General features: G+C 45.0%; 1 protein-coding gene across 1 annotated transcript; it reads left to right on the top strand.

The window, feature by feature from the left end:
- The first annotated feature begins 6,815 nt into the window (after nucleotides 1-6,815).
- TBR1 (T-box brain transcription factor 1) lies at nucleotides 6,816-17,789 on the top strand. Its single transcript, XM_070956975.1, has 6 exons — nucleotides 6,816-7,723; nucleotides 8,866-9,020; nucleotides 9,453-9,574; nucleotides 10,289-10,447; nucleotides 12,182-12,243; nucleotides 16,859-17,789. Exons 1-6 carry the CDS (start codon nucleotides 6,816-6,818, stop codon nucleotides 17,787-17,789), a joined length of 2,337 nt encoding a protein of 778 aa, XP_070813076.1.
- The last annotated feature ends 4,955 nt before the right edge of the window (nucleotides 17,790-22,744 follow it).

The following is a 22,744-nucleotide window of genomic DNA, read 5'->3' as shown; positions in this document are numbered from 1 at the left end:
TAAAGGAATACCAATTGCTAATAAATACTCTGAGTGTAATTATTTTTTTTATTTGTATAATTGATAAATTTAACCCTCTCACTACTTTTTTTTATTTTTTTGTTTTTATTCTGTCTTTATTTTTATGAATACACATTAAAAAAAACCTAATATGTAATTGCTTTATTCGCTATGGTCCCTGTATAAGTCAACAGAAATCAATTATTTGTTGATTTTTATCCCACCTTTATTATTTTTATAAATACAACATTTAAAAAAACCCCTAATATTTAATTGCTTTATTTAATGTGCTCCCTATACATGCATGTATAAATCAGCAGAGATTTTATACAAGAGCTTAATATTATTTCCAAGATGAGGTTTTTCTCTTTGGCATACTTTAAATTTGAAATATTTTATTTTATAAAAGAAATATCAATTTAGGTAAGCACTGAGCAGAATTTCCAATAGTCATGGAGTGAAACATCAATACTCTGCAATGCTTTCTAGCTAATTAACACTTCCTTGAGGATAGGAAATGTTACCCCCTGCCTGAAGGAGGCAGTTATTAGACTTATTTTTTATTATTTTCTTTTTTAGAAATCTTCCCTTGATCCAGCAGATCTGTGCAATTATAGGCTAGTCTCAAGACATTTCATTACTGGAAATGGTAATCATAAATATGATAACCTCACAGCTCCAGATGCACCTAGATTATGCTGAGAATCTGGACCATTTTTAATTAGGCTTTTGACTGGTATATGGTATTGATAATGCTTTGATCATTAAGTGATCACCCATACTGAAATGGACAGGGAGAGTGCAGCCTATTCAATCTTTTTGGGACCGTTTTTTTAAAAATACCATCCATTATACTATTCTGTGTGGCAGGATTAGGCATTTAGGATACTATTTTATATTTCTGCTCCTTCCTCTGTCTAAGATGCTGACCTACAGTGTCCCACAGAGATCTCCCATTGACATGAAAAGGCCTGATCTACCTGTCACTGGATACATAGTTGACATAGTGAATTTGCAAAATTATGGCCAACTATCAGCTACATTTTTTTTCCAAATCAGATTGGTCATAAATTTCCCATGGAATAGTTATATCCCACCTTGACTATTAATAAATATTCTGTGTGTCTGTCTCTGATAATACCTTGAAACTTCAATTGGTGAAATGCAGAAGCTAACTGGGACAAAATGCAATAATGGTGTGACACTTGCACTAAAAAAATCACCACTTGCAGCTAGTTGATTACTGGATACAATATAAGACATTGACCGGTCAAACAAACAAAAGAGAATCTGACAATCAAATGGAATAGTTCAGCCTTGTTTTGCACTTAATATCTTCAGGAATAAATGTGAAGATATTCCCTCAGCTTCTGATCTGTGATGGAGAGCTACTCCTGTGCCATTCCAGGCCATGAATGTACTTCATCAGAAGTCAGAAGTAATGTTTCCTTCCAAGTTACATCCTGTTTACAATGTTTTAAGTTGGATTTAGTATTAAAACAGCTTGCATGTTAATTTAAACTTCGTTAAGTCACTTTGGGCAGAAAGGTGAGTTATAAATAATGTGTAAATGCACACAAACATTTTAATTTTACATCATATATTGTAAATATGTTCTATACAATGTTACATTTATTTTAACCTTTGTTATTGTTCCTAATGCATGATGACGGCATAGTGCACTCCAGATGTTTCTGACTGCCCTTGCTGAATAAACCTGATTAGAGATGTAGCTCAAGACATCTAAAAAGGTCTCAGAGAGTGAGTGTACGCATATCTGCTTTAAAGTTAAACTGATGACATATAAAGCTGCTTAAATAAAGTGAGATCAACTTATCCATTCTTAGAAATGCTTGGAAATACGCGGGGAGGGCGCATGCACGGTGGGCACTTGCATTGCATTTTGGGGGTTCTGGCATGTGCATTTGCATGGGCACTTGGCACCAAAAAGGTTAACCATCACTGGTAAGTATAGGAGTATAGGAACTAAAGCGCACGCTTACTAACACTGATGATGCAACTTAGTAGGGTAAATTAAACTGATCCGTTTGGGGGTACACTGGTATAATTTTAAATCGTTTTTTAAATTGGGTTACTGATTTTAATTTGGTATTGTATTGTGATTTGTATTGAAGTTGTCATTTTGTAAGCCGCCTTGAGTCCCTAGGGAGAAAGGCGGCATATAAATCGCAATAAATAAATGAATGAATGAATGAAGGTCTGCAAGCAAACAACTCCAGAGACATCAAGTATTTTTCTCTGACAATTTTAAATGACCAAGAACTTAGTATAGTTGGCAGTATAGCAAGTTTAATAACATAACTCTAACATAGCAGGAAATGTCACATCTGAAAGCAAACAATCAAGCTGAGAGAGCACTGAGAGCTGAGAGTACTCTAAGTAATCTCTCACTACTGAATTTATCCAGCCTTTAGGTGAGGGGTGTCAAACTGGCAGCCCACAGGCCGGATGCATCACATGCAGGCCATGCCCACTCCACCTTCGTGAATGGGAAAAATGTCCGATGACAGCAACGTGATGCCGCAAGTTTGACACCCGTGCTTTAGGATGACCAGAACTCCTTAATTATCAACTGAAACCTATTCAGTCAATTAATGGAAATGTAATAATGAACTTTGGGGGTCTGGATGCAGTTTTTTTTTTTAAAGCTAGAAATTGCAATAGTTCTTGCACCAATTAATAGTTCTTGCACCAATTAATAGTTCTTGCACCAATTCAATTCTAAGAGATACAGCACTCTTAATATTTTAATTTATCTTCCTTCTTTTGGTCAGATGAGGCATTTTTTAATGTCAAAATCTGCATTATGTTGGGCCTTGTTAACCAGTTTTAGAATAAGAGTTTGTATATGGCAATCTTTTCTCTAGTAGTGTTAATTGCTACAGAATTAATACACATGAGTATTGTCTATTGGTGATGAAAACTGATCTGAAATTTAAGGATGAATTTTTTAAGCATTAAAAATATGGATTTTATTAGCTCTTTCAAGATGTATGGCACACAAGCTCATTTATGCATACATATATGTTTCTTAGAAAAAGATGGAACTATATATTAATAACAGAATATGGAATTTAAACATTCCAACTGAATAAACCTGGAATAAACAAACAGCACTAGAAAACAAAATGTGAATTTAGTGTTGATCATTCAGCCGTAGATTTGAAGTATTTATATCATGCAAAACAATGGCTTCCTATGTTAAAAATCACAAGTTCTCACCATTTTTAATTGATAGGGATATTATTTTTAGCATGTATTCAATCTACAGATCTCGGTCTCCTTACTGTAGCTCATCTTCCATCCTCTACATAAAACCTACCATAAACCTGTTGTGACCATTAGTAGGACATCAAATGAAAGGTACTTAGAAGTTTAATCATGTCAGGTTTCTTCAAAGCTCACAAGGCTCACAAGCTATTTCGAATTATGCAGGCCTTGATTTTTCCATTATTCCCAGTGTATTTGTTTAATGTATTGCTATATTCAAGCAACAACACAATTTGTTATAGCTCAAGTAAATTGTTGCTCACTCAAAACAGTGGAAGTGTGACAAAAGTACTTCCTGCAACAAGGTAGTTCTTATGCCTGACATTAGTACCACAAGATTGCATTGCTCACAACTTACACCACCTTAAAACACTAATGACTAGATTGTGGCATAAGCTTTTGCTGAAACAGACCAACAAGAACTGTTCCTCGGGGAATGTATTAATTAACTCCAACTTAGCAGCTTTGTTTGAGAGTTTCCCTTTGAAACTTCTTGTTGTTGTTGCAATATGGCAACTTTATGGGCTACAACAGAATGTCTTGGGAAACAGGAGACTGAAGTGTGTTACCACTTTGGGGCTAGAATTCTGTACTGATTTATATAGGAGTAAGGCATACACACTGCCAGATTTCTGTCCACTGATTGCATGTGGTAGACTCTGAAGTTTTGCTTGTAACAGTATGGTTAAAAGAAAAAAGAAAAACCCACAAACTCTCATTCATTATGGGAGTAAGACAAGAGACTAAACTTTGCTTAATTGACTGGATATCTTTTGTTGAACTGAAACATTTTTCAATAACACATTAGGGAAGTATATTTTGTCATTTTCCTAAGAACTCTCATTCCCCCTTTTAAAATGTTATTCCTATCTGTATTGTGACATTGGAAGAGATTAATTCTGGAAATGTGGAATTAACTCTCATATAGAATAAGTTCAGCTAAGAAATATGAATTCCAGCTTTTTAAAAGCAGAGCTTGAATTCCGGGGTTTATATAATAAACCCACCCACTTATTCTAATGACTCTCCTCCCAATGTTTAATCTGCATCAAACATTGTGTGTCAGAATGGCAAAAAAAAAAGGGGGGGGAATTGTGAAACCTCAAGCAAATTTTGAAATTCAAGTAGGCAGTACAATAAATAACCTGTGATTCAACTAAAATTTGCAGTGCCAAATGCTAGGTTTCCAATCTTCCTCCAGCTCTTTGTTGGAAAAACAGTCACCGTCATATGGGAAGAGATGGGTGGAATTAATTTCGGGGGGGGGGGGAGAAGCCTGGTATTCTCAACTTTAGCTGTAATCTAAAACAGTTTTGTTTGTTTTTTTAAATGGTAAAGAAAAACTGACCACTTATAATACGGCCCCCAGCTTGCCCCAAATTGCCAACCTGTGATTAGTGGAACGGACAGCCAATCAGGGACCATCCTGGTCTCCACAGCGAAAAGTAAGAGGAGGAGGAGGAAGAAGCGCATCGGCCAAGGGCTCCTACGTACTCGCAGAGTCCGATTCGCTCTTCCTAGCCGCTCTCATTTTCTCCTGGTTGCGGTTATGATTATCGTTACTGTTACGTCTGCTATTATATACCTTTCCTATGCTTTTTAATGTGGTTAAATAACCACATTAAATATATAATGTGGTTAAAAACCCCCGGAGACAATTCGGGCAAGTTTCGAGCGATTTTTAAAGTGGGAAATTCCTCTCAAGGCAAACTTACCCGAGAAAGGGTTTTTTTTGATGAACAATGGCTGAGGGAACACGCAGCCTTGTGGCCTCTGGACTTCCAGACCGAGGGTTGTGAGTGTGTTTGTGTGTGTTTTTAACCGAATCCAATGGGCCACCTCCGTGTTTTATCCAAGCTCGGTTTTTCTCAAACCTTTATTACTATTTTAAAGGTGCGTGTGTGAACTCCTCAAGCCCCCGCTTCCCCCCCCAAACCAATCCCAAAGCATTTTTTTCCCTCTCATTCTAGCAAGACGTTAATTTATTCCTACAAAAAAAATCCAGGTAATTACTTGTGACAAGCTTATTATCACAGAAGAGAGCTGGGCGTGAGGGGAAAAGTATTCAAAACACCGAAGGAACACAAGCCTAAAGGAAAGAAGGGAGAGGGCCACGGGGGGAAAGAGAAGGGGGGAAAAAACCGAGTTCTGACTGGATGCTGGTTTGTTATCGTGTTGTTCTCGGAGCGTCTCTCTCTCTCTCTCTCTCTCCCCCCCTTCCTTTACCCCGCATGCCTGCGCGCAAATAAAATATTTATTTACCGAGGAAGCCAAGCGTCAACTTCAAGGCAAGTCAGTCATTCAGGCACTTCAGATGACGCTTCTTTCAAAAGCAAAAGAGAGAGAATCTGGGGTGTTTGCGGATGGCGGTGGGGGAAGAGGCGCCGTGGCGCAGTCGCTCGTTTTCTGCGGCTGGTCGGCGATTCCTTCGGGCGGGCAGGCAGGGCGCGTGGAGAAGCGGGCCTGGGGAAGAGCCCGAGCTCCCGCTTGGACCAGGAACGGGGCAGCTCTTGGGTCAGAATGCGCGGGAAATCGGGCCGGTCAATCTTCCGGCCGTTCCCTCAGGGGAAACTCTGGGACAAGGCGGCCCGTCCAAGCGCTTCACCTTAAGGAGGAGGTGGGGCCTCTCCTCTCCCTCTGACGAAGCGCCTCCGAACGCCGCGGGGGCTTTGGAGCTGCCTCCGAGGCGAAAGAAAACGCGACGCTAGGAAGCCCAGAGAGGGGTGGCTCTGTTTCGGGGCTCCTGAAAGCCCCGAGTCGCGTAGCCAGAAAGGAGGCCGGCGCGAAAGGAGAGGGGCGGGACGACAGTACCCCAAATTCTCTCTCTCAAGACTTCCTACACTGCCACACAGGATAGTGGAGGGCTGCGTAGCCCTCTCTCTTTATTTGTCACACACACACAAATAATTCTAAAAAGTATTATATATATATATATATATATATATATATATATATATATATATATATATATATATATATATATATATATATATATATATATATATATATATATATATATATATATTACTGTATATATCTCTGTGCGTATATATATATATAAACATATATATATATACAGTAAAAAGTATATGTATATATATATATATATTCATTTGCCTCGATCGTCGCGCGACCGGGAGCCAGGTGATTATCCTAATTAACGTCTATCTAATTAAATTACTGTCAGCGGTTAACCAATGGCAGGAGCCGTTTCATGCGTTCGGCAACCAGGGAGATCAAAAGTGCGGCTTGGCTGATTGCTGCACGGTGTCAATTGGCCAATCTCTTCTCCCAGGGAGCGGTGCTTTTGGTGGTGGCGAGGGGGGGGGAGGGAACCGTGGCTTCAGATCGGGACCAGCCTTGGGTGGTGGGAGAAGCTGCTTTGGGTCCCTCGCCGCCGAGGGTCCCGGGATGATGAGCTGGGGGCCTTAAGCGATTCCCGTCCCCCGCCCCCAAGCGACCCCGTGCTACCGTTACGCTACCCCGGGCAGGCTTTGGCCAAAAAGCGGGCCGGGTCTGGAGCCATGCAGCTGGAGCATTGTCTGTCGCCTCCGTCGATGATGCTCTCCAAGAAATTTCTCCATGTGAGCGCTGGCGGCGGCGGCGGCGGCGCTTACCCGCCTGCCGCGGGCGGATCCGAGCTTGTCTTGCACGAGCACCTCCACCCGCACCCCCATCACCATCCGGCTGCCGCCGCCGCCGCCGCCGCCCTCCTTTCGGCGAGCGCTGACAACCTGGAGAGAAGTTCACCTCTGAAAAAACTCGCCAGGGGGGGGATGACGAATCAGGCCGAGGCAGACAATTTCCCTGACTCCAAAGACCCGCCAGGGGACGCCCAGCAGCCGCCGCCGCCGCCGCCGCCGCCTCAGCAGCAGCAGCAGCAGCAACAGCAGCGCGCCAAACTCTCGCCTGTCGTCTTGGACGGCGGCGGCGGCCAGGAGCAGCTCCGTCCAACCTTCGATGGAGCGGCGGCGGCTGCGGCAGCGGCAGCAGCAGCAGCAGCGGCGGCGGCCGCAGCCGCGGCGGATCGATACCTGCTCTCCACGCCAGCTTCCTCCGGCCAGCCCCCGGCCGCTGCCTCGGCTCCCCCGGCCACCGCCGCTACCATGTTCCCCTACCCGGGTCAGCACAACCACGCGGCCGCCTTCTCGCTCGCCAGCCCCAGCCGCTACATGGCGCACCACCCGGTCATCGCCAACGGAGCATACAACAGCCTGCTCTCCAACTCCGCGGCGCCTCAAGGCTATCCGGCTGCCGGCTACCCTTACCCGCAGCAGTACGGTCATTCCTACCAAGGGTCGCCCTTCTATCAGTTCCCCTCTGCCCAGGCTGGCCTCGTCCCCGGCAAGGCGCAAGTCTACCTATGCAACAGGCCGCTCTGGCTGAAGTTCCACCGGCACCAGACCGAGATGATCATTACCAAGCAAGGCAGGTAAGCGGCGGCTGCGGTCGAAGGATGCCAGCCAGGCGCAACGCCGCCGAGAAGAAAGCGGAGGAGGACGAGGGAGGCTGAGGGACCGGGAAAGGGCGAGCAAGAGCACCCTCCGAACCCGAGCCCGGGTGCCTGGCCGCGGGAAAAGTCGGCTTTCCTGCCGAGACTCCGGGCTCTGCTCAAAGTATTATTATTTTTTGCCATTTTTTCCTCTCTTCTTGTCCCGCACCTCTTGTGTTATCATCTTCATCTGCATCTTCATCAACTCTTAATATTATTGCTATTGTCGTCATTATTCTTTCTCCTTCTCCTTTGGCTGTAGACCTCTCGTGTTCTTTTTCTTTCCTTTTTCCTTTTTCTTTCCTTTTCCCATATCCTTTCATTTTGCTTCAGGTTTTTAAGATTAAAAATAATGGCAATCTCGTTTTTGGGGCTGGAATAAATCCAGTTCTTAGTTTTATATATATATATATATATAAATACATATTTGGGCCTATAAGACCCCCCCCCCATTTATTTACGATATTTTCCTTCCTCGCTCTGACTTATTTAAGAGTCATAAACAATACGAAGAATGATTGCTTCCCTCTTGGGAACGGGCGCCGGGGTCTTCGGTGTACCTTGGGCCATTTCTGCCGCACTTTCTGGCGATCAAGGGCTTCGCCTCGCTTCCTTTGCTGATCCCCGAATGATGGGGAAGTCCATCACTTCTCGGTTGGTTTTTGCACATTGAAATTTGACAGCCCATCAGTTGAAGGCAAAAGGCAATGAAATCGCTGGGACTTACTTCCGGGCAAATTACAGTAGAAACCCGCGAGGATCTTTTTGGGTTACAAGCCGATGTGCCAACCCGCCAGCCCGGTTTCCTCGGAAATAACCCTCGATTTCAGCCGGATTCACTTGGAGATGAGTACGCAGAGGACCTTTTCCTCCCAGGCTCGATCCGCTAGACAAAAAGGCGCGGAGCGAGATGCCTAAAATCGGTGCACCCTTCGGGTACTTTCCTCTGCAACATTCGCTCAAGAAAAGGTTTTTGAGAATTTTAGGGGGACAGTTATGTATTTATAAAATTATGATCTCCCTCCTTTTCAATCCCGTCACTTTTCCTCACCCTCCTTTCCCCGCCTTCTTTCTTAAAACAGGCGAATGTTCCCTTTCTTAAGTTTTAATATTTCGGGTCTGGATCCCACGGCTCACTACAATATTTTTGTGGATGTCATCCTGGCCGACCCAAACCACTGGCGGTTCCAAGGCGGCAAATGGGTACCTTGTGGCAAAGCGGACACCAACGTGCAAGGCAAGTCCTTCCTCGGGTCCTCTTTTCCCTGGTACGTGGGTGCGCACAAAGACTTGCATCCTAGGCTCGGGTGGCTTAGGTGAGAAGACTTCATTAGTGGTCCTTCTTGGGCCGGTAAGGCTACACAAAACTTAGGGGGAGGCTAAAACTGAAGGTCTTCCCCTGGCTTCCCCCCCCCCCGCCCCCCATTCCCGCTTTCTTTCCTTTGGTTTCCCGAGTTGAAATACCTAAAAACATACCATATAATAGTAAATTAAAACGAAGGAGCAGTTTTGTCTTTTCGAAACTGGGATATCTGGGGAAATTGTTGGAATCATATAAGAAAGGTTAGAGTGGGGAGAAGGAAAAGAAGGAAGGGAAGATTCACTGTGTGAATGTCTTTCTCTCCAACATTTGTTTGCTCTTTGACAAACCCGGGGTTCTCATCTTCAGGAAACCGTGTCTACATGCACCCGGACTCGCCCAACACAGGAGCCCATTGGATGCGCCAGGAAATCTCCTTCGGGAAACTGAAATTGACCAACAATAAAGGGGCGTCCAACAACAATGGGCAGGTCAGTTTTGGGACTCGAGAGAGGCGGCACTGCGCCCTGCATGGCCAAGAGATTGCACGCGCGGGCATCCCATCCTGCGCTCCACATTCATTTCATTTGCGTGTGAGCTTTTTCTGCAAATCCATCCCCTATTGTACAAACCTGGAGGGGGAAAAAGAGGCCAATTCAATAGACAGGTAAAGCGAGGGAGATGCGCTTGCACCAGCGTTTGAGCAGGAGACCGTCTTCTCCCAGGCGAAGGCTTCGGAATCGAGGCGGTGGAAAGCTGCTAAAACGGCCTCGGCTTTTTTTTTTTCTCCCCAGGCATTGCGTTTCAGTTAAAGAGAGGAAAAAATAAGAGAGGCGGGGAGAGAGGAGTCGGGATCAGAGGAATAGCCTGGCGTGTCCGGGCTCTTTCCTTTTTCCCTCCCGTTCTTAATTTCAGCTTTCTAATAACTTGGGGGAGGGTGTGTGTGGAAGCGAGGTGCAGATCCGCGCTTTTGGAACAGGTGGCGAAATCCGGCGAGCGATCCTCCTTAGAAGCGCGAAACTGGGGAGGGATTGAGAAGTTTGGAGAAGGCAAGACTGGTGTGGCGGTTCGGCTTCTCGGGAGATTTGGGAGACGATCTGGAATATAAAGTTGCTCCCCTTCTCTCATGCAAAGTAAAAAAAAAAAAAAAAAACAGTCCCCGACTTTTCTCCTCGCTCCCCCTTACTCTTTTTCTCCGTCTGCAGATGGTGGTCCTGCAGTCCCTCCACAAATATCAGCCTCGCCTGCACGTGGTGGAGGTGAACGAAGACGGCACTGAAGACACCAGCCAGCCGGGTCGGGTTCAGACCTTCACTTTCCCTGAGACGCAGTTCATCGCCGTCACTGCCTATCAGAACACCGATGTAAAGTGCTTTTCTCACTCGCTTGGTTCTGGGCCTTTTCGGGATTTTTTTTTGGGGGGGGCACAAGTGCAGCTATGGAGGCCGGGAGGGTAGAGGCGAATCATGATTTCAGACCACAAAGTGATGGCGGTGGATTAATTGTCTAAACTGCTTGCGAAATCATTCAAACCTGCTTTCGAGTCCCGATTCTTCCCAACCCCAATTGTAAAAAAAAAAAAGGTGGGTGGGTGGGTTGGGGAAGGAGCCTCTCAGTTTCTCCAAGAGCATTAAATATTTCCAGATCGCTTTAACCAGCTTTGAAAGCATGAACCTCTCTATAGACTGGTTTTGGCCCTTCGTCGTCCTCCACGAGCAAAGTTACCTCTCCTTTTCCCGGTCAGATTTGTTTGGAACTGTTTACTTTTGCGGCCTAAGGTAAAGCCGGCCCTAGGGTGAAGCCACGGTCTCAAGAGCAGGTTTGGCGTGCCTTTGAAGGGCAGCAGATTGGTCGTTGTTTAATTCATGACTACAGCTTTTGAGTATCGCAGAAGGCGAGAGGAATGCCAAAATAACTTGGCTGGATCCAGGATATTTGAGCCTTGATTTGTGGAGGGCACCCTTTGCCTCTCTATTGTAGGCCCTGAAAATGCCGTATGCATCCGCAAAAGAAATAAATAATAATAATTTTAAAAAAAACCCATGGACTGGGGGCCTCAGTTAGATTAATTTCCAGGAAACGGGTATAGCAGCCCATACTAACAAATTCTATTTAAAGTCTGACTTTAATCACCACCTTCTTTGTGTTAGATTCTAAATCACCAACGAGCCAACTACAGGTTTGGGGACTCTATTATGTGTTTTTACTAGACATAGGAAAGATTAGTTTTAGTTCACCAGGACTTTGCTTCATTTGAACCATATAATTAGCCAAGGGATGGATGTGTTTATTCGACCTACTGAATAGCAAACTAGTCAACCACATTTCAGTTTAGTATTAGGGAGGGGGGGGAACCTGTAGTTCATTTGTAGTTTAGCCTGTATCGAAACTAGGAAAAAGAGCATTACATTAAATTAACCATAGCAAGTATATGCTACTATATTGCTGTCATTGTCAAACCCCCCCCCCCCTGAGATTCAGAGAACCTTCCATTTCACTGCAAATGATCCAGAGCTGTTGGTCCAGATTTAGTTTCTACAATGTTCCCTGGGCTAAACGTTTTATTCGACTGGCTAGTAAAAGTCTTGTGACACATTCCAAGCATGTGTCTAGATGCTAATCCTCTCGCATAGCTATCCTCGGTGGAATTGTTCCGAAGTGAGTCTTATTAGTCTTATCTAATTAGGAGGAATTTAATTCTAAATAAGAGGCGTAAAGGTACCTAAACCGGACCTTGACTTTGTGGTCCTTCCAAGGAGGTTGTCAGAACTACCTCGAGGCAGAACAAAAAGCCAACTGGAAGGCAAAGTTTCTCTGCTCCAAGATCCCCGTTGATCCTTCAGAATGACTAACATCGCAGGGAAGATTGTGTGGTGCACGTGCTGGGGAAGAGGCCACTTAGCCCTCATTTATTTCCAGATCTTTTCTCTTCATGAGAGAAATTCTCACAAGGAAATGACCAGCGTTGTTCTCTTAAAAAGAATTAATCCACTCTGGGGGAAAAAAAAAAAGCTAGGCATCTGCTTATCTTACACAGAGAATCAGTAGAGGAGAGACCACTGTCTGACTCTTTCTCCCCCCTCCCCTCTCCTCTGTAGATCACACAGCTGAAGATCGATCACAACCCCTTCGCAAAAGGCTTCCGAGATAACTACGACACGTAAGTTCCTTGTCTTGAGACATTCATTGGCCCTGGCACGTCCAGCCCTATTAAATGGATGCCGGGTGGGTTGTTTTTTTTTTTTTTTTGACTTATCCAAAGAAGACCCTGGGACTTTCGAGAGCGGGTTATAATATGTGCTATTGGGGATACCTTTAGGATAAATCCACTGGGGGAGCGCGCAGACTTAGCATGTGAACTAGAGGAACAGTGGCTACAACGGCGGGCGTGTACGAAACTCTTAAAATGCTCTTTGAAGGCTTTGCAACGGGAGAGATCCGTGGCTCTCAGCTTTGCATTTTGTCTTTTCTCCGTAAAGACCGTCCATAGAGTAAAACTTGTATTTGTTTAACGCGCAACCTAAGGCGGTAAATCCCAAAGGATGAGGGTTTTTTTGCAGCAGGGCACGAAGATAGTTGCTCCCTTGCCTACTCCACCGATGAAGACCCCAATCATTCTGAGTTAGCATTAGACTTGCAGACCCCCCCCCCCCCCGACCCGCGCCTGCCGCTGTCCTATCTAAGCCCTTTGGGATCCAGGGAGAGCTTTCGAACTCTTCGTGGAATACGAAGCGGACAGAATTTAAAGTGAAGGGAATATTTTGAATGTAAGCAGCAGGAACTTCCCACTGGCTCGCCAGAAGCAGCTCGTTATCTAGTGAGATAATATCAGTCCCGACTACAAACTCTATAAGCTTCCTCCGAAAAACCAGGCCCTTGGAAACAAGCAATTAGGATTCAGGCGCGAGATGCCCAGAGTTCTTCCTCAGCCCCGAAGAACTCCATTACCCCCAGCGGGTCTCTGTCTAATCAGTACCCCGTTGTTTGGCTGGACTTCTCCCGGATTATCTCCAATTACAAACACTGCGGAGGTGTTGCTGATGTCCTGAAGCCTGTATTTAATTTTAAACTAAGCGTTAGAAGAAACTAGTCATTTATTCCTCTCAACTCCTCCTCCTCCCCTCCCCCCTTAGCGTGAGGATAAAATCAGGGTCTTGTGGCAATAGCAATAGTACTATTGGTATTGTTTTGTAGTCCACCTTTCCGCTGAAAAAGGCACTCAAGGAAGCTTTGTTATTCACCAATGCCAAGAGACTGCCTGGTGTTTCCCTTCTACTGTAAATAGGCAAACCATCTCGGGGTTGGCAGAGGGGTAAAGCTCCAAACTGAGCTTGAAAGAAGGGAAGGAAAGACTTCTTTCTAGGTGACCTGGATGTTGATGTCCAGCATGACTCCTAAAATTTGTCACAATCTACTCAGATTATTCAAAAATAACTGAAGTAGGGGTTAGCATTCCCAGCTAAGAGTGAGCAATGGGGACTGGCAAGCACCTTCATTTTGTCTGGAGAAAAAGGTAGAAAGAGTGCTGAGCCAGCTGTCCTCAGGAAAATAGGCCTTTGGGAAGTGGGGGGGGGGGCAAGACAGTTCTTTTGAAGTTTTGCCTTGAAGGAAACAAAACTAGGACAGCTGAAAGGTTGACAACCTGGCATTCCAATGCCCTACAAGTGAGTTGGATTAGAACTCCCAAAATTCCCAGTCATCTGTTCCCAGACTCATGGGAGTAATAGTTGCATACATTTAAATGAAAGTGTGGTTGATTGGGGAGCAGATCAGGAGACAAAAAAGATGTCCCAAGATATACGAAATTACAGTGGAGAATGCTCCCAAAAGGTGTCACATTGTACATCTACCTTGCTTTCCTGTCCCGAAGTTCTCCAATCTCCAGGAGTGATTCACCAACTAGATATCTCACCAGGGTGTAAGGTCACGGTGGCCAGAACCAATGTGGGAGGGGCACCAAACCCGGAAGCTGAAAAGCATCAATGAAATGCTAGTGAGACTAAATCAGGCCGAAGTACAGCAGGATTCATTAACCAGCTTGCTCCAAGCAAGTTATAAACTTTCTCCTGCTACTGCCAGGACTGAGTGCCTTTTCTTCATCCATTTATGTGTTCATTAATTAAACACATTTATATAGCCGCCCAACTCACACACAGTGACTCTGGGTTGCATAGAACATTAAAAATCCACAATTTAACTCTAATCCACCCCACCCCAATTCATGACAATGACAACAAAATCAGACAAGCCACAATCCTGAGGAGGAAGCCAAAGGTGAGGTAGTTTATCTGGATTGATTAATCCAGAAGAAAAGGATGCAATCATTTGTCCATCCGTCCCCTTTGATAGACAGTTGATGATGGCATGGATTTTGAATGAGAGTGTATCGCTAGCTCTTTTGCCCTGCTACTGGCACACTGGAAGCTGCCAGGGAGAGCTAGAGAGCCGGTTTGGTGCAGTGGTTAAGGCACCAACTGGAAACCAGGAGACTGTGAGTTCTAGTCCCACTTTAGACATGAAAGTCAGCTGGGTGACTTTGGGCCAGTCATTCTCTTTTGGCCCAACTGCTGTTTGTGGGGGGAAATAGGAGAAAGGAGTATTAGCTATATTTTGTTATCTTGAGTTCTCAAAATAACAAAGGAGAGAAATAATAAAAATAAATAAAAATAAATCCCTTGGGATAAATGTGCCCAGACTATCCTGCCTGCAGTTCCTACCAAATGGCTCTGGAACAGGAGTATCTGGGCCTGTGGCCACTTGTCCCACTAAAGGAAGGACAAATTCTGGGAAAATAGACAGGGAGCTCCCTTTCAAATTCAACAGCAGTTTTAACAGCAGGTAATCGGGATTGACTCAGTTAACCAGGGAGAATTTCAGACGTGATTTCCCTCTTCCCTTAAAAGGGCTTTTAAAAACATGTTTTAAAGCAACTTACTATGTGTGTATTAGCGAACCCAACACAATCTATTGTTTCATATCTTGGTTAGTTATCAAGCAGATCAGGCCTCTGTTGGATCCTGGGCTCAAAAAAGCTGTGTAGTGAGTTTCTTCTTTTCTGGATGTCCAAGGGTGGAGACCTTGTTGGAAACTCGGAGCTTCATGTTATGTGTGGCCTCTATTTCATTTAATGGGTTAGGAAAAGTAGCCTTATGTGGGAAGTTCTGGGAGTTCTTACTTTTTGCGAGGTCATCCTGTTTAATTAGACCCAGGGTAGAAATACAGCTTACTCCTAGTAAAGCAAAACTCTTGTATCTGGGTTTGGCTGCTGAGTGCTTATAAAGGGAAAAGCTATTCTAATACAAAGTGTTACCTGAAACAAATTCTACAATTTTGAAGCTTTGCAGTACTGTAAATTCACAATGTCAAGCCTATAACCCTTTGGAATTTATGTAAAGATCTGCACCCAGGAGGGTTTCCAGATATAGTCTAATGGCCACATAAGTTAATCAGTTGCTTCTGATTTTTAAATTCTGGAGGTCCACCATTTCCATGGTTCTTCCATTCTCTCCCAGAGCAGCTCTCCACAACTTTAAACAGTATTTTTTCTCCTCCCCAAAGAAAGTTAGTTTCATTGGGTTTCTATTTTCTACACTCATCTTAAGGACCCCCGTCTCATTAATCTCTCATTAGTTTTGGAATCTCTGGAGTAACCTCCCCTTGTTGCATTGGATTACCATTTCTATTATTCTCAGCCCAAGTCATCTGAAAAGCAGTTGTGGAGAAACAGCTAGACTGGTTTATACACCTCAGAGCAGAAATCAAATGTGTAGAGAGTCTATTCTTCACCCCTCTCTCCAGTCGGAGAATTTTAGTCTTTTGTGCATCTGTCCTCAGGTCTTAATTTCTGCGAGCATGTTGATTTCTAGGGCAACCCAGAATCTCAAGCTTTTAGGATTCTAAGCATGTCCTTAGCTAAGCCACTGTCTCTTATTGGCCGTCCTCATTGATCTCTGGAGGGCTTTTTATCCCGGGTCCGCAGACTGTTGTATTCTCTTCCGCTAAGCTACACCTGGGGAAGTTTGTGCAGACGTTGGAGAAAACCTCCGTCCATCAAAAAACCTTGCCCTGATTTTGGCACAGTTTGGAGAGACCCGGGCACCCACTCTCGGCATCTCACTTAGTTCTTGCGCGGCAGAGGGGTGGAGTAGTTTGAGTTGCGATGCCTGCAGCGAGAAAGGCAAAATAGCATCCCTGGTCCATGAAGGCAGGAATTGTAAAACCAGAGCGATACCTTTTAAATCTAGCTTGCCTAAAAGACCTCTTCAGTCACTGGGACACCGATCACAGTGTATTTCCAGTCTCTAGAGCTCCAGCCAGCAGTCACCGGGGCAATATATCGCGATAGAGACGCCCTATTTATATCGTCAATGCAAGACGCAACGGTGCTGGGCCATTTAGTTTAAGGGAGAGATGGTGCTCCAGCAGTGGAGGTTCGGCTACTTTGCACGTGCTCAGAGACACTCTCGGAATAAATTAAGTGGATTAGTGAAAGAAGGCCTCGAGCTTTCCCCAATGTAGAGCCGTCTCTGCCAGTTTTGGACAAGTGGGGGTGGAGGGTGGAGAACTGTAGTCCAACTTTCACTCGCAGGCTGAATTACCAGCTCAGGCAGATGTTAAGCCCCGCGATCCTTCAGTGGTTTGAGTGCACGCCCTGTTTTGGGCTGGGGGGTGGGGGGGGAATGGAAGGACCGGCTCTTGCCCTCCCCATCTCGCCAATCCGCCCAGTCACCTTCCCTTCCTTTCTGCTTTGTTTCCCTGCCCTTTGTCCTCCCCAGGATCTACACGGGCTGCGACATGGACCGCTTGACCCCGTCGCCCAATGACTCTCCCCGCTCTCAGATCGTGCCGGGGGCTCGTTACGCGATGGCGGCGGCCGCGGCGGGCTCCTTCCTGCAGGACCAGTTCGTCAGCAACTACGCCAAATCCCGCGGCTTCCACCACCACCACCACCCGGGAGCGGGCGCCGGAGGCGGCGTGGGACCCGGAGGGCCTGTGCCGGATCGAGGCGTGCCTCACCCTAACGGGCTGCTGTCTCCACAGCAAGCCGAAGAGCCCGCCGCGCCTTCGCCTCAGCGCTGGTTCGTCACGCCCGCCAACAATAGGCTGGACTTCGCGGCCGCCTCGGCCTACGACCCCGCCGGAGATTTGGCGGGAAACGCCGCCACGCTATTATCTTACGCCGCCGCCGGCGTCAAGGCTCTCCCGTTGCAGGCGGCCGGCTGCACCGCTCGCCCGCTCGGCTACTACCCGGACCCCTCGGGCTGGGGGGCACGCAGCCCGCCCCAGTATTGCGCCAAATCCTTGTCGTGCTGGCCTAACAGCAGCGGTGCCCGCGCTGGAGGAAACCCCTATTTGCCCGCCGGGGCTGGCGGCGGGGAGGAACCCGACAGCCTGGCGCCCCCTGAGCGCTCCCCTTTGGTGGCGCCGCCGCCGCCGCCCGCTGCCGGGCCGCCCGCCGAGGACTCCAAGCCCCCGAAGGACTTGTCCGACTCCAGCTGGATCGAGACCCCCTCGTCCATCAAGTCCATCGATTCCACCGACTCTGGGATTTACGAGCAGGCCAAGCGCCGGCGGCTTTCTCCCGTGGGCACCCCGGCCTCCGAGAGCTCTTCGCCCCTCAAGAGCGAGCCCTCCTTGGCCCCCAGGGACTGCGACAAGACCTGCGCCAAGGACATCGGCTACTACGGCTTCTACTCGCACAGCTAGAGAGGAGACGCCTCTGGCCACGCCCCCTCCCGCCCGCCCGCCCGTCCCGTCCGAAGCAGCCGGCGCCTTGCGCTGCGCGCCGGGTCGAGCGCTGGTTCTCCCGGTCACTTGAAAGCGGCTCTGGCTGGCCACGCACCTACAACCGCGCACGCGCAGTCTCTCTCTCTTTCTCTCTCTCTCTCCCCCCCCCCGCTCCCCCCTTTCCTCGCACACGCAGAAAGCCCGCAAACCGTGGGGCCGTCCCAACGTCTCTTCAGTAGGAGGTGGATGACAACGAAATGCTGAAAATCATGACACTTCATTCTCCACCTTGTATGTCTCTTTCCTTAGCGACCCCCCCTCCCTTCTCCGCACAGAACAAACCGTGTCGTGGTTTTTCCCTTGGCCCAAGCATTTATTTTTTTTTTTTTAAAAAACCAGATCTCAATCTCGGGTGTTTCGAATAGGTAGATTATTCCAAAATCCTAAGAAAACCCTTTAATTATCCCTGTGCCCATCCCACGTTCGGTGTGGTAAAGGGGGGGGGGTTCCCTTCCTAAACGTTAGCTGGCGGGCGACACGGGCATTCAAACCTTTTTAAAGCTACCCTAAACTTAACTCGATAGCGCACGAGAGCGAATGACCTTCCATCTAGCGAGCAGCAGCTCAGTCACATGCACGCATTTGTTTGAAATTAGCACCACGACGTTTAATAGCTTTTACAGCGAAGAGCTCGCAGCTCTCCTTAGGATCCTGCACATTCTTTGATCAGGAAGGTGGATAGCAGATGCTTTTTATTCTGCCGTATTAAAACGGTGGGCAAGATGAAAGGGTATTGTGCGTGCCTTTAAAGGGTTTCTTAGTAAATTTGGGGTTCTCCTAGATCCCTCCCCTCCACATCTCCGGTTCCCTGTTCATTTAGATTAGAAAAACAACCGTTCCCCTGCTTGGACTTAATGGGTCGTAATTCCGAGTAAACTTGGTTTAAGGTTCAACAGGCAAGTTTTTCTGTCCTTGCACCATATGCTTAAAACTCGAAGGGATATTCCTCCTTTCCCTTTTCCCTTCCTTATTCCGGGATAATTACAGTGGAAATGTATATGTACAGTTCTCAAATAACGAGCAAGGAGTCCTACAGTAGGGTTGGCTGCCCTAAGCAAAGCCTAAAATATCTAAAAAACCCTTTCCCTTTTTTCTCATTTATCTTCACCCACACACTTGCATAATAATATTAGGACAAAGTCGGGTGTGTGGTTAGGAAGTGTGTCAGTATTTTTATAGCATTGTCCAAAGTGACTTAAACTTGAATAAACAAAATTAAACTTATAACCATTTCAACAAAGCTAAGCCTGATAAACAAAATTGTCCGAATGGATCCAAATATCTTAACAGTTAACATCTAAATAATCACACCTCTGTAGGACTTAATTTTACTTAAATGCATGCCAGACCTTACTGTGCTTCTCACCGAAATAATTTCTGATTTAATCAACACTAAATTTCAAGCGTGGATTCCGTAGGATAGGATTTATGTTGATTTTAGAAGGCGATATTTGGCTTTCTGGTGTTGGAATAGAAATTTAACAAGCTTCGTGTTAGTTGCCTTGCATTTTTGGTGAAGTTTCCTTTCAAGTAAAAAGCGCCTTTTTGCTTCCGTGTCTTGATTGGGAATATGTGCGAAACTTGACCTTATCTAAAGTATTTTGAGGAAGAAATGCAGTAGTTTTTGTTCACACATTGCACTAAAGCTATAATAGTATTTGCTTGGTGTAATGGTGTATGCTTCTCCTAGACATCCAGCCAATTGTGGTTTATCTGGCCAACCATGATTAAAACAAACACACGTAGAGCAGGTGCTTCAGTTGGGGTGTGAGTGAATCAAGTTTAAAACGCAGCCTTAAAGATGTTTACTCGGATTAGGATCAAGAGGAATCCATAGAGCGTGCCGAATTCCCACTATGGGCTTTAAACTCCATATAATTCTATAGGCACTTATTCAGCAGCATATTCCATTAAATTTATTCCATATAATAATATCTCGAAAACAGCTGGAAAGGAGGTCTTATGCCGTTTCCTTACTGTTGTTCGACAGTGTCACCGCACCATCAGCTGTGGTGATGCGAAGCCCATCTTCCTACCCTCCTGATACATGACAACAGCGATGGTACGATGACACTAGAAATCGCCAGTCAGGAAACGTCCCGAGCTGCTTCTTCTCAGCTGGTTCCACTCGCGTTTCCTTGGAAGGAAGTCTCCTCCGAGTTTGTGCGATCTTAGCGTCGTTGCCCTTCGCAAAGCGCTGTGTAATGGCGGAAATTACTCCTACTTCTCTCAGTAGGATTTCGCTTCCCACAAGGAGAATAATGCTTCAATTCCCTTTTCTGGATGCAACATCTCCTGCCTGATCAGAACTTATTCTCAATAAAAGTAAAGCTTTCGTTTAATAGCTCGGCGTCTATAAATAGATGAGTCCCCGCTGGCTTCAGCAGGACTCTAGTGGACTTTTCCCTTAATTTACTCATATTAACAAGTGTAGTCGTAGGAGTACTCGGAATAAGCAGGTGGTCTCTCCAGGTACCTGTGACTGGGAGCAAACTTTACTGAAATGGGTAGGGACACCAACTTAAAGAGATGGGGAGATATGAATTCTAAATAAAGCACTTTTAAAAGTTCAAAAACAAAAGTTATGATGAAACCTGGGCTAAAAACTCTGCCTTGGTTCGCATAACACACTGCATTAACCTGTCATTTGATTTCAGTGACAATTTACCTATAAGGTATTGCACATTTCATTCAATACACTGAGCTACAAGTAAGTCTGTGACTTGCTGGCTTGGCATGTTGTATGAACCTACCAGCACAGCCCTAGCAGGCTACGTTAGATTGGCATCGTACTAAGGAACTATTCCAACTCTGATGAAAAAAAAAAAAAAGGCACTTCCTTCCAAGTAAACCTACCTGTGATTTCACTGCTAGTTGACTTAAACTAAAACTGATATACAGTAATTTAGTTTACAGGGCTAGAGAGTTAGGACTCAAATTCCAGTAGGAATCACTCCAGATGGGATGGGCTCTTGCAGAGTAACTCAGGTGAATCTTACGCTGGGTCATGGAGGCGCTATTTCAATTAGATTGTAGGTTGTGCTCAATCAGGTGTGCAAGTGGGTGTATGGGAAGGGGATTTGCCCACAGGGCCATTGACTCTTTTATCAACTAAGCATCACAGTTTAACACTCTATTAGAGACAGGTGGCCAGAGAGAGTGGAACAGCTCCTTGAAAGCCCAGTTCAGTTCCAAGAAGCATTTCACATTACCCATCTAATGATCATATTCTCCTTATGCCCTTTTCTGTCCCCTCACTGATTCCTAAGCCCATCCCTGGTTGGCGTGCAGGTGCTCTTGTTCCAATATTTTTCTCTCCTCCCCCTCCCCCTCCCCCACTTCAGTTATGACGACTGTAAATCTTTGTAATGAACAAACTACAACCAATGCTAAGCTATTGACCTGTTGGTGCCCGTAGTGTAGTCCAGTGAAAATGACTTTTGTGAGTTGTATATTTTAAAAAAAGAAAAAAAATGCATTTAGTTTGAATTTTTGTTTTGTTTCGTTTTGTTCTATGCATAAGGAAGTATCTCTGAAAGAGCTTTTTTTTTGGGAATAGGCAACACCAGTTTGAAGAAATTTAATTTCCCACCTCCCACTCTGACCTCTTCTTTTTCTTTTTAATTTTCTCGTTCAGTCAAGAGTTTTACACTCAATTTAGTCTTTCCCCTTGTTGATGTAGAGTAGTGAGTCTTCAAAATTTTGTGTAGGAAATATATAATTGATCAACCCATGTTTAAATATTGTGGGTGGGTGGGGGCGAGAAATGAACTGTGAAATAGACAGCAGGCAAAATGATCAAGGCTAACTTGCAATCGGCAAAGAAACCTTCCCAAATAGAAATTCAGGACTTTCATCCTGTATATATATATATTTATGTCCTTCTGTAATTGATGGACATTTTTCTTTCTCCTTTTTTTTTTAAAAGAAACCTCCCTTACACATTTGTTTTGTTTGTGTAGATAAATAATTGTTTCTTCAAATTACAAGTAACCGGGAAAAATGTTTTGTTTTTTCACCCATTTATATTGTCTGTGTACAAAAAGCATAATAAAACTTGGAAAAAATAGACAGTCTTTATGTGTAGCTCCTTTTAGAAGATCTGAGTAAACTAAAAATAGTACAAGGGCTGGGAGTACATGGGAATATTTAACAAATGGAGCAGGAACAATTTATTTCCTCTAATACCAGCTACTTGATCTTCAACACAAAAAATAACGTATTTCTGTTTTTCTCACCTTTACGCTGCAGCTTGGACAAGTACAATCATATCCTGTCCCGCTATGCAATGAGCTAAAAAAAAAAAGGGTGCATCCAGATGTAAGTTACTTTGGGGGAAATTTATGGTTCCAATGCAGCTAAAAAAAAATCTGACAGTGAGGAAAAATGTAAACATTTGCAGTTTAGAATAACTAAAACTGAGGTAAAATATAATGTGCTGGTTAAGAATTCTATAAAAAACGGAAGTAGTTAACAGTAGATCCTATGAAATAATTTTTTCCCTTTCTGTCTTACTGCATGTGAACTGTTGAAGAAATCTCCAATTTCCCAGGATTAGGACATCTGAGATTGCCTGTAGTATCTGACTTCTTCTAAAAAAACTAAAGGAATTGAGGAATTAAATTTGAGGCTGGGATCTATTTGTTTGTGTGTTATGTGTGCACTCGACCACACTATTGAGTGATTCTGCAACCTGCCACTAGAGGTCTCTTGATGGATTGTTATTCTCCTTGTCATGAACTGCATTATATTATTCCACTTTCTTTGCCTTCTGCCATGAAGGGGAAATTTATCTTTAAACTGTGAAACTAAAGGGTTTTTTTTTCTTTTTTTAAATGTGTGATAATATTTGTCAATGACCAATTATTCTAAAA

This window comes from Pituophis catenifer, unplaced genomic scaffold, assembly GCF_029215685.1.
Source record: "Pituophis catenifer annectens isolate HBS135680 unplaced genomic scaffold, rPitCat1.0.hap2 SCAF_1, whole genome shotgun sequence".
NCBI classification, from domain to species: domain Eukaryota; kingdom Metazoa; phylum Chordata; class Lepidosauria; order Squamata; family Colubridae; genus Pituophis; species Pituophis catenifer.
The sequence above is the reverse complement of the archived record's forward strand: the minus strand, read 5'-3'. Positions and strand labels throughout refer to the sequence as shown.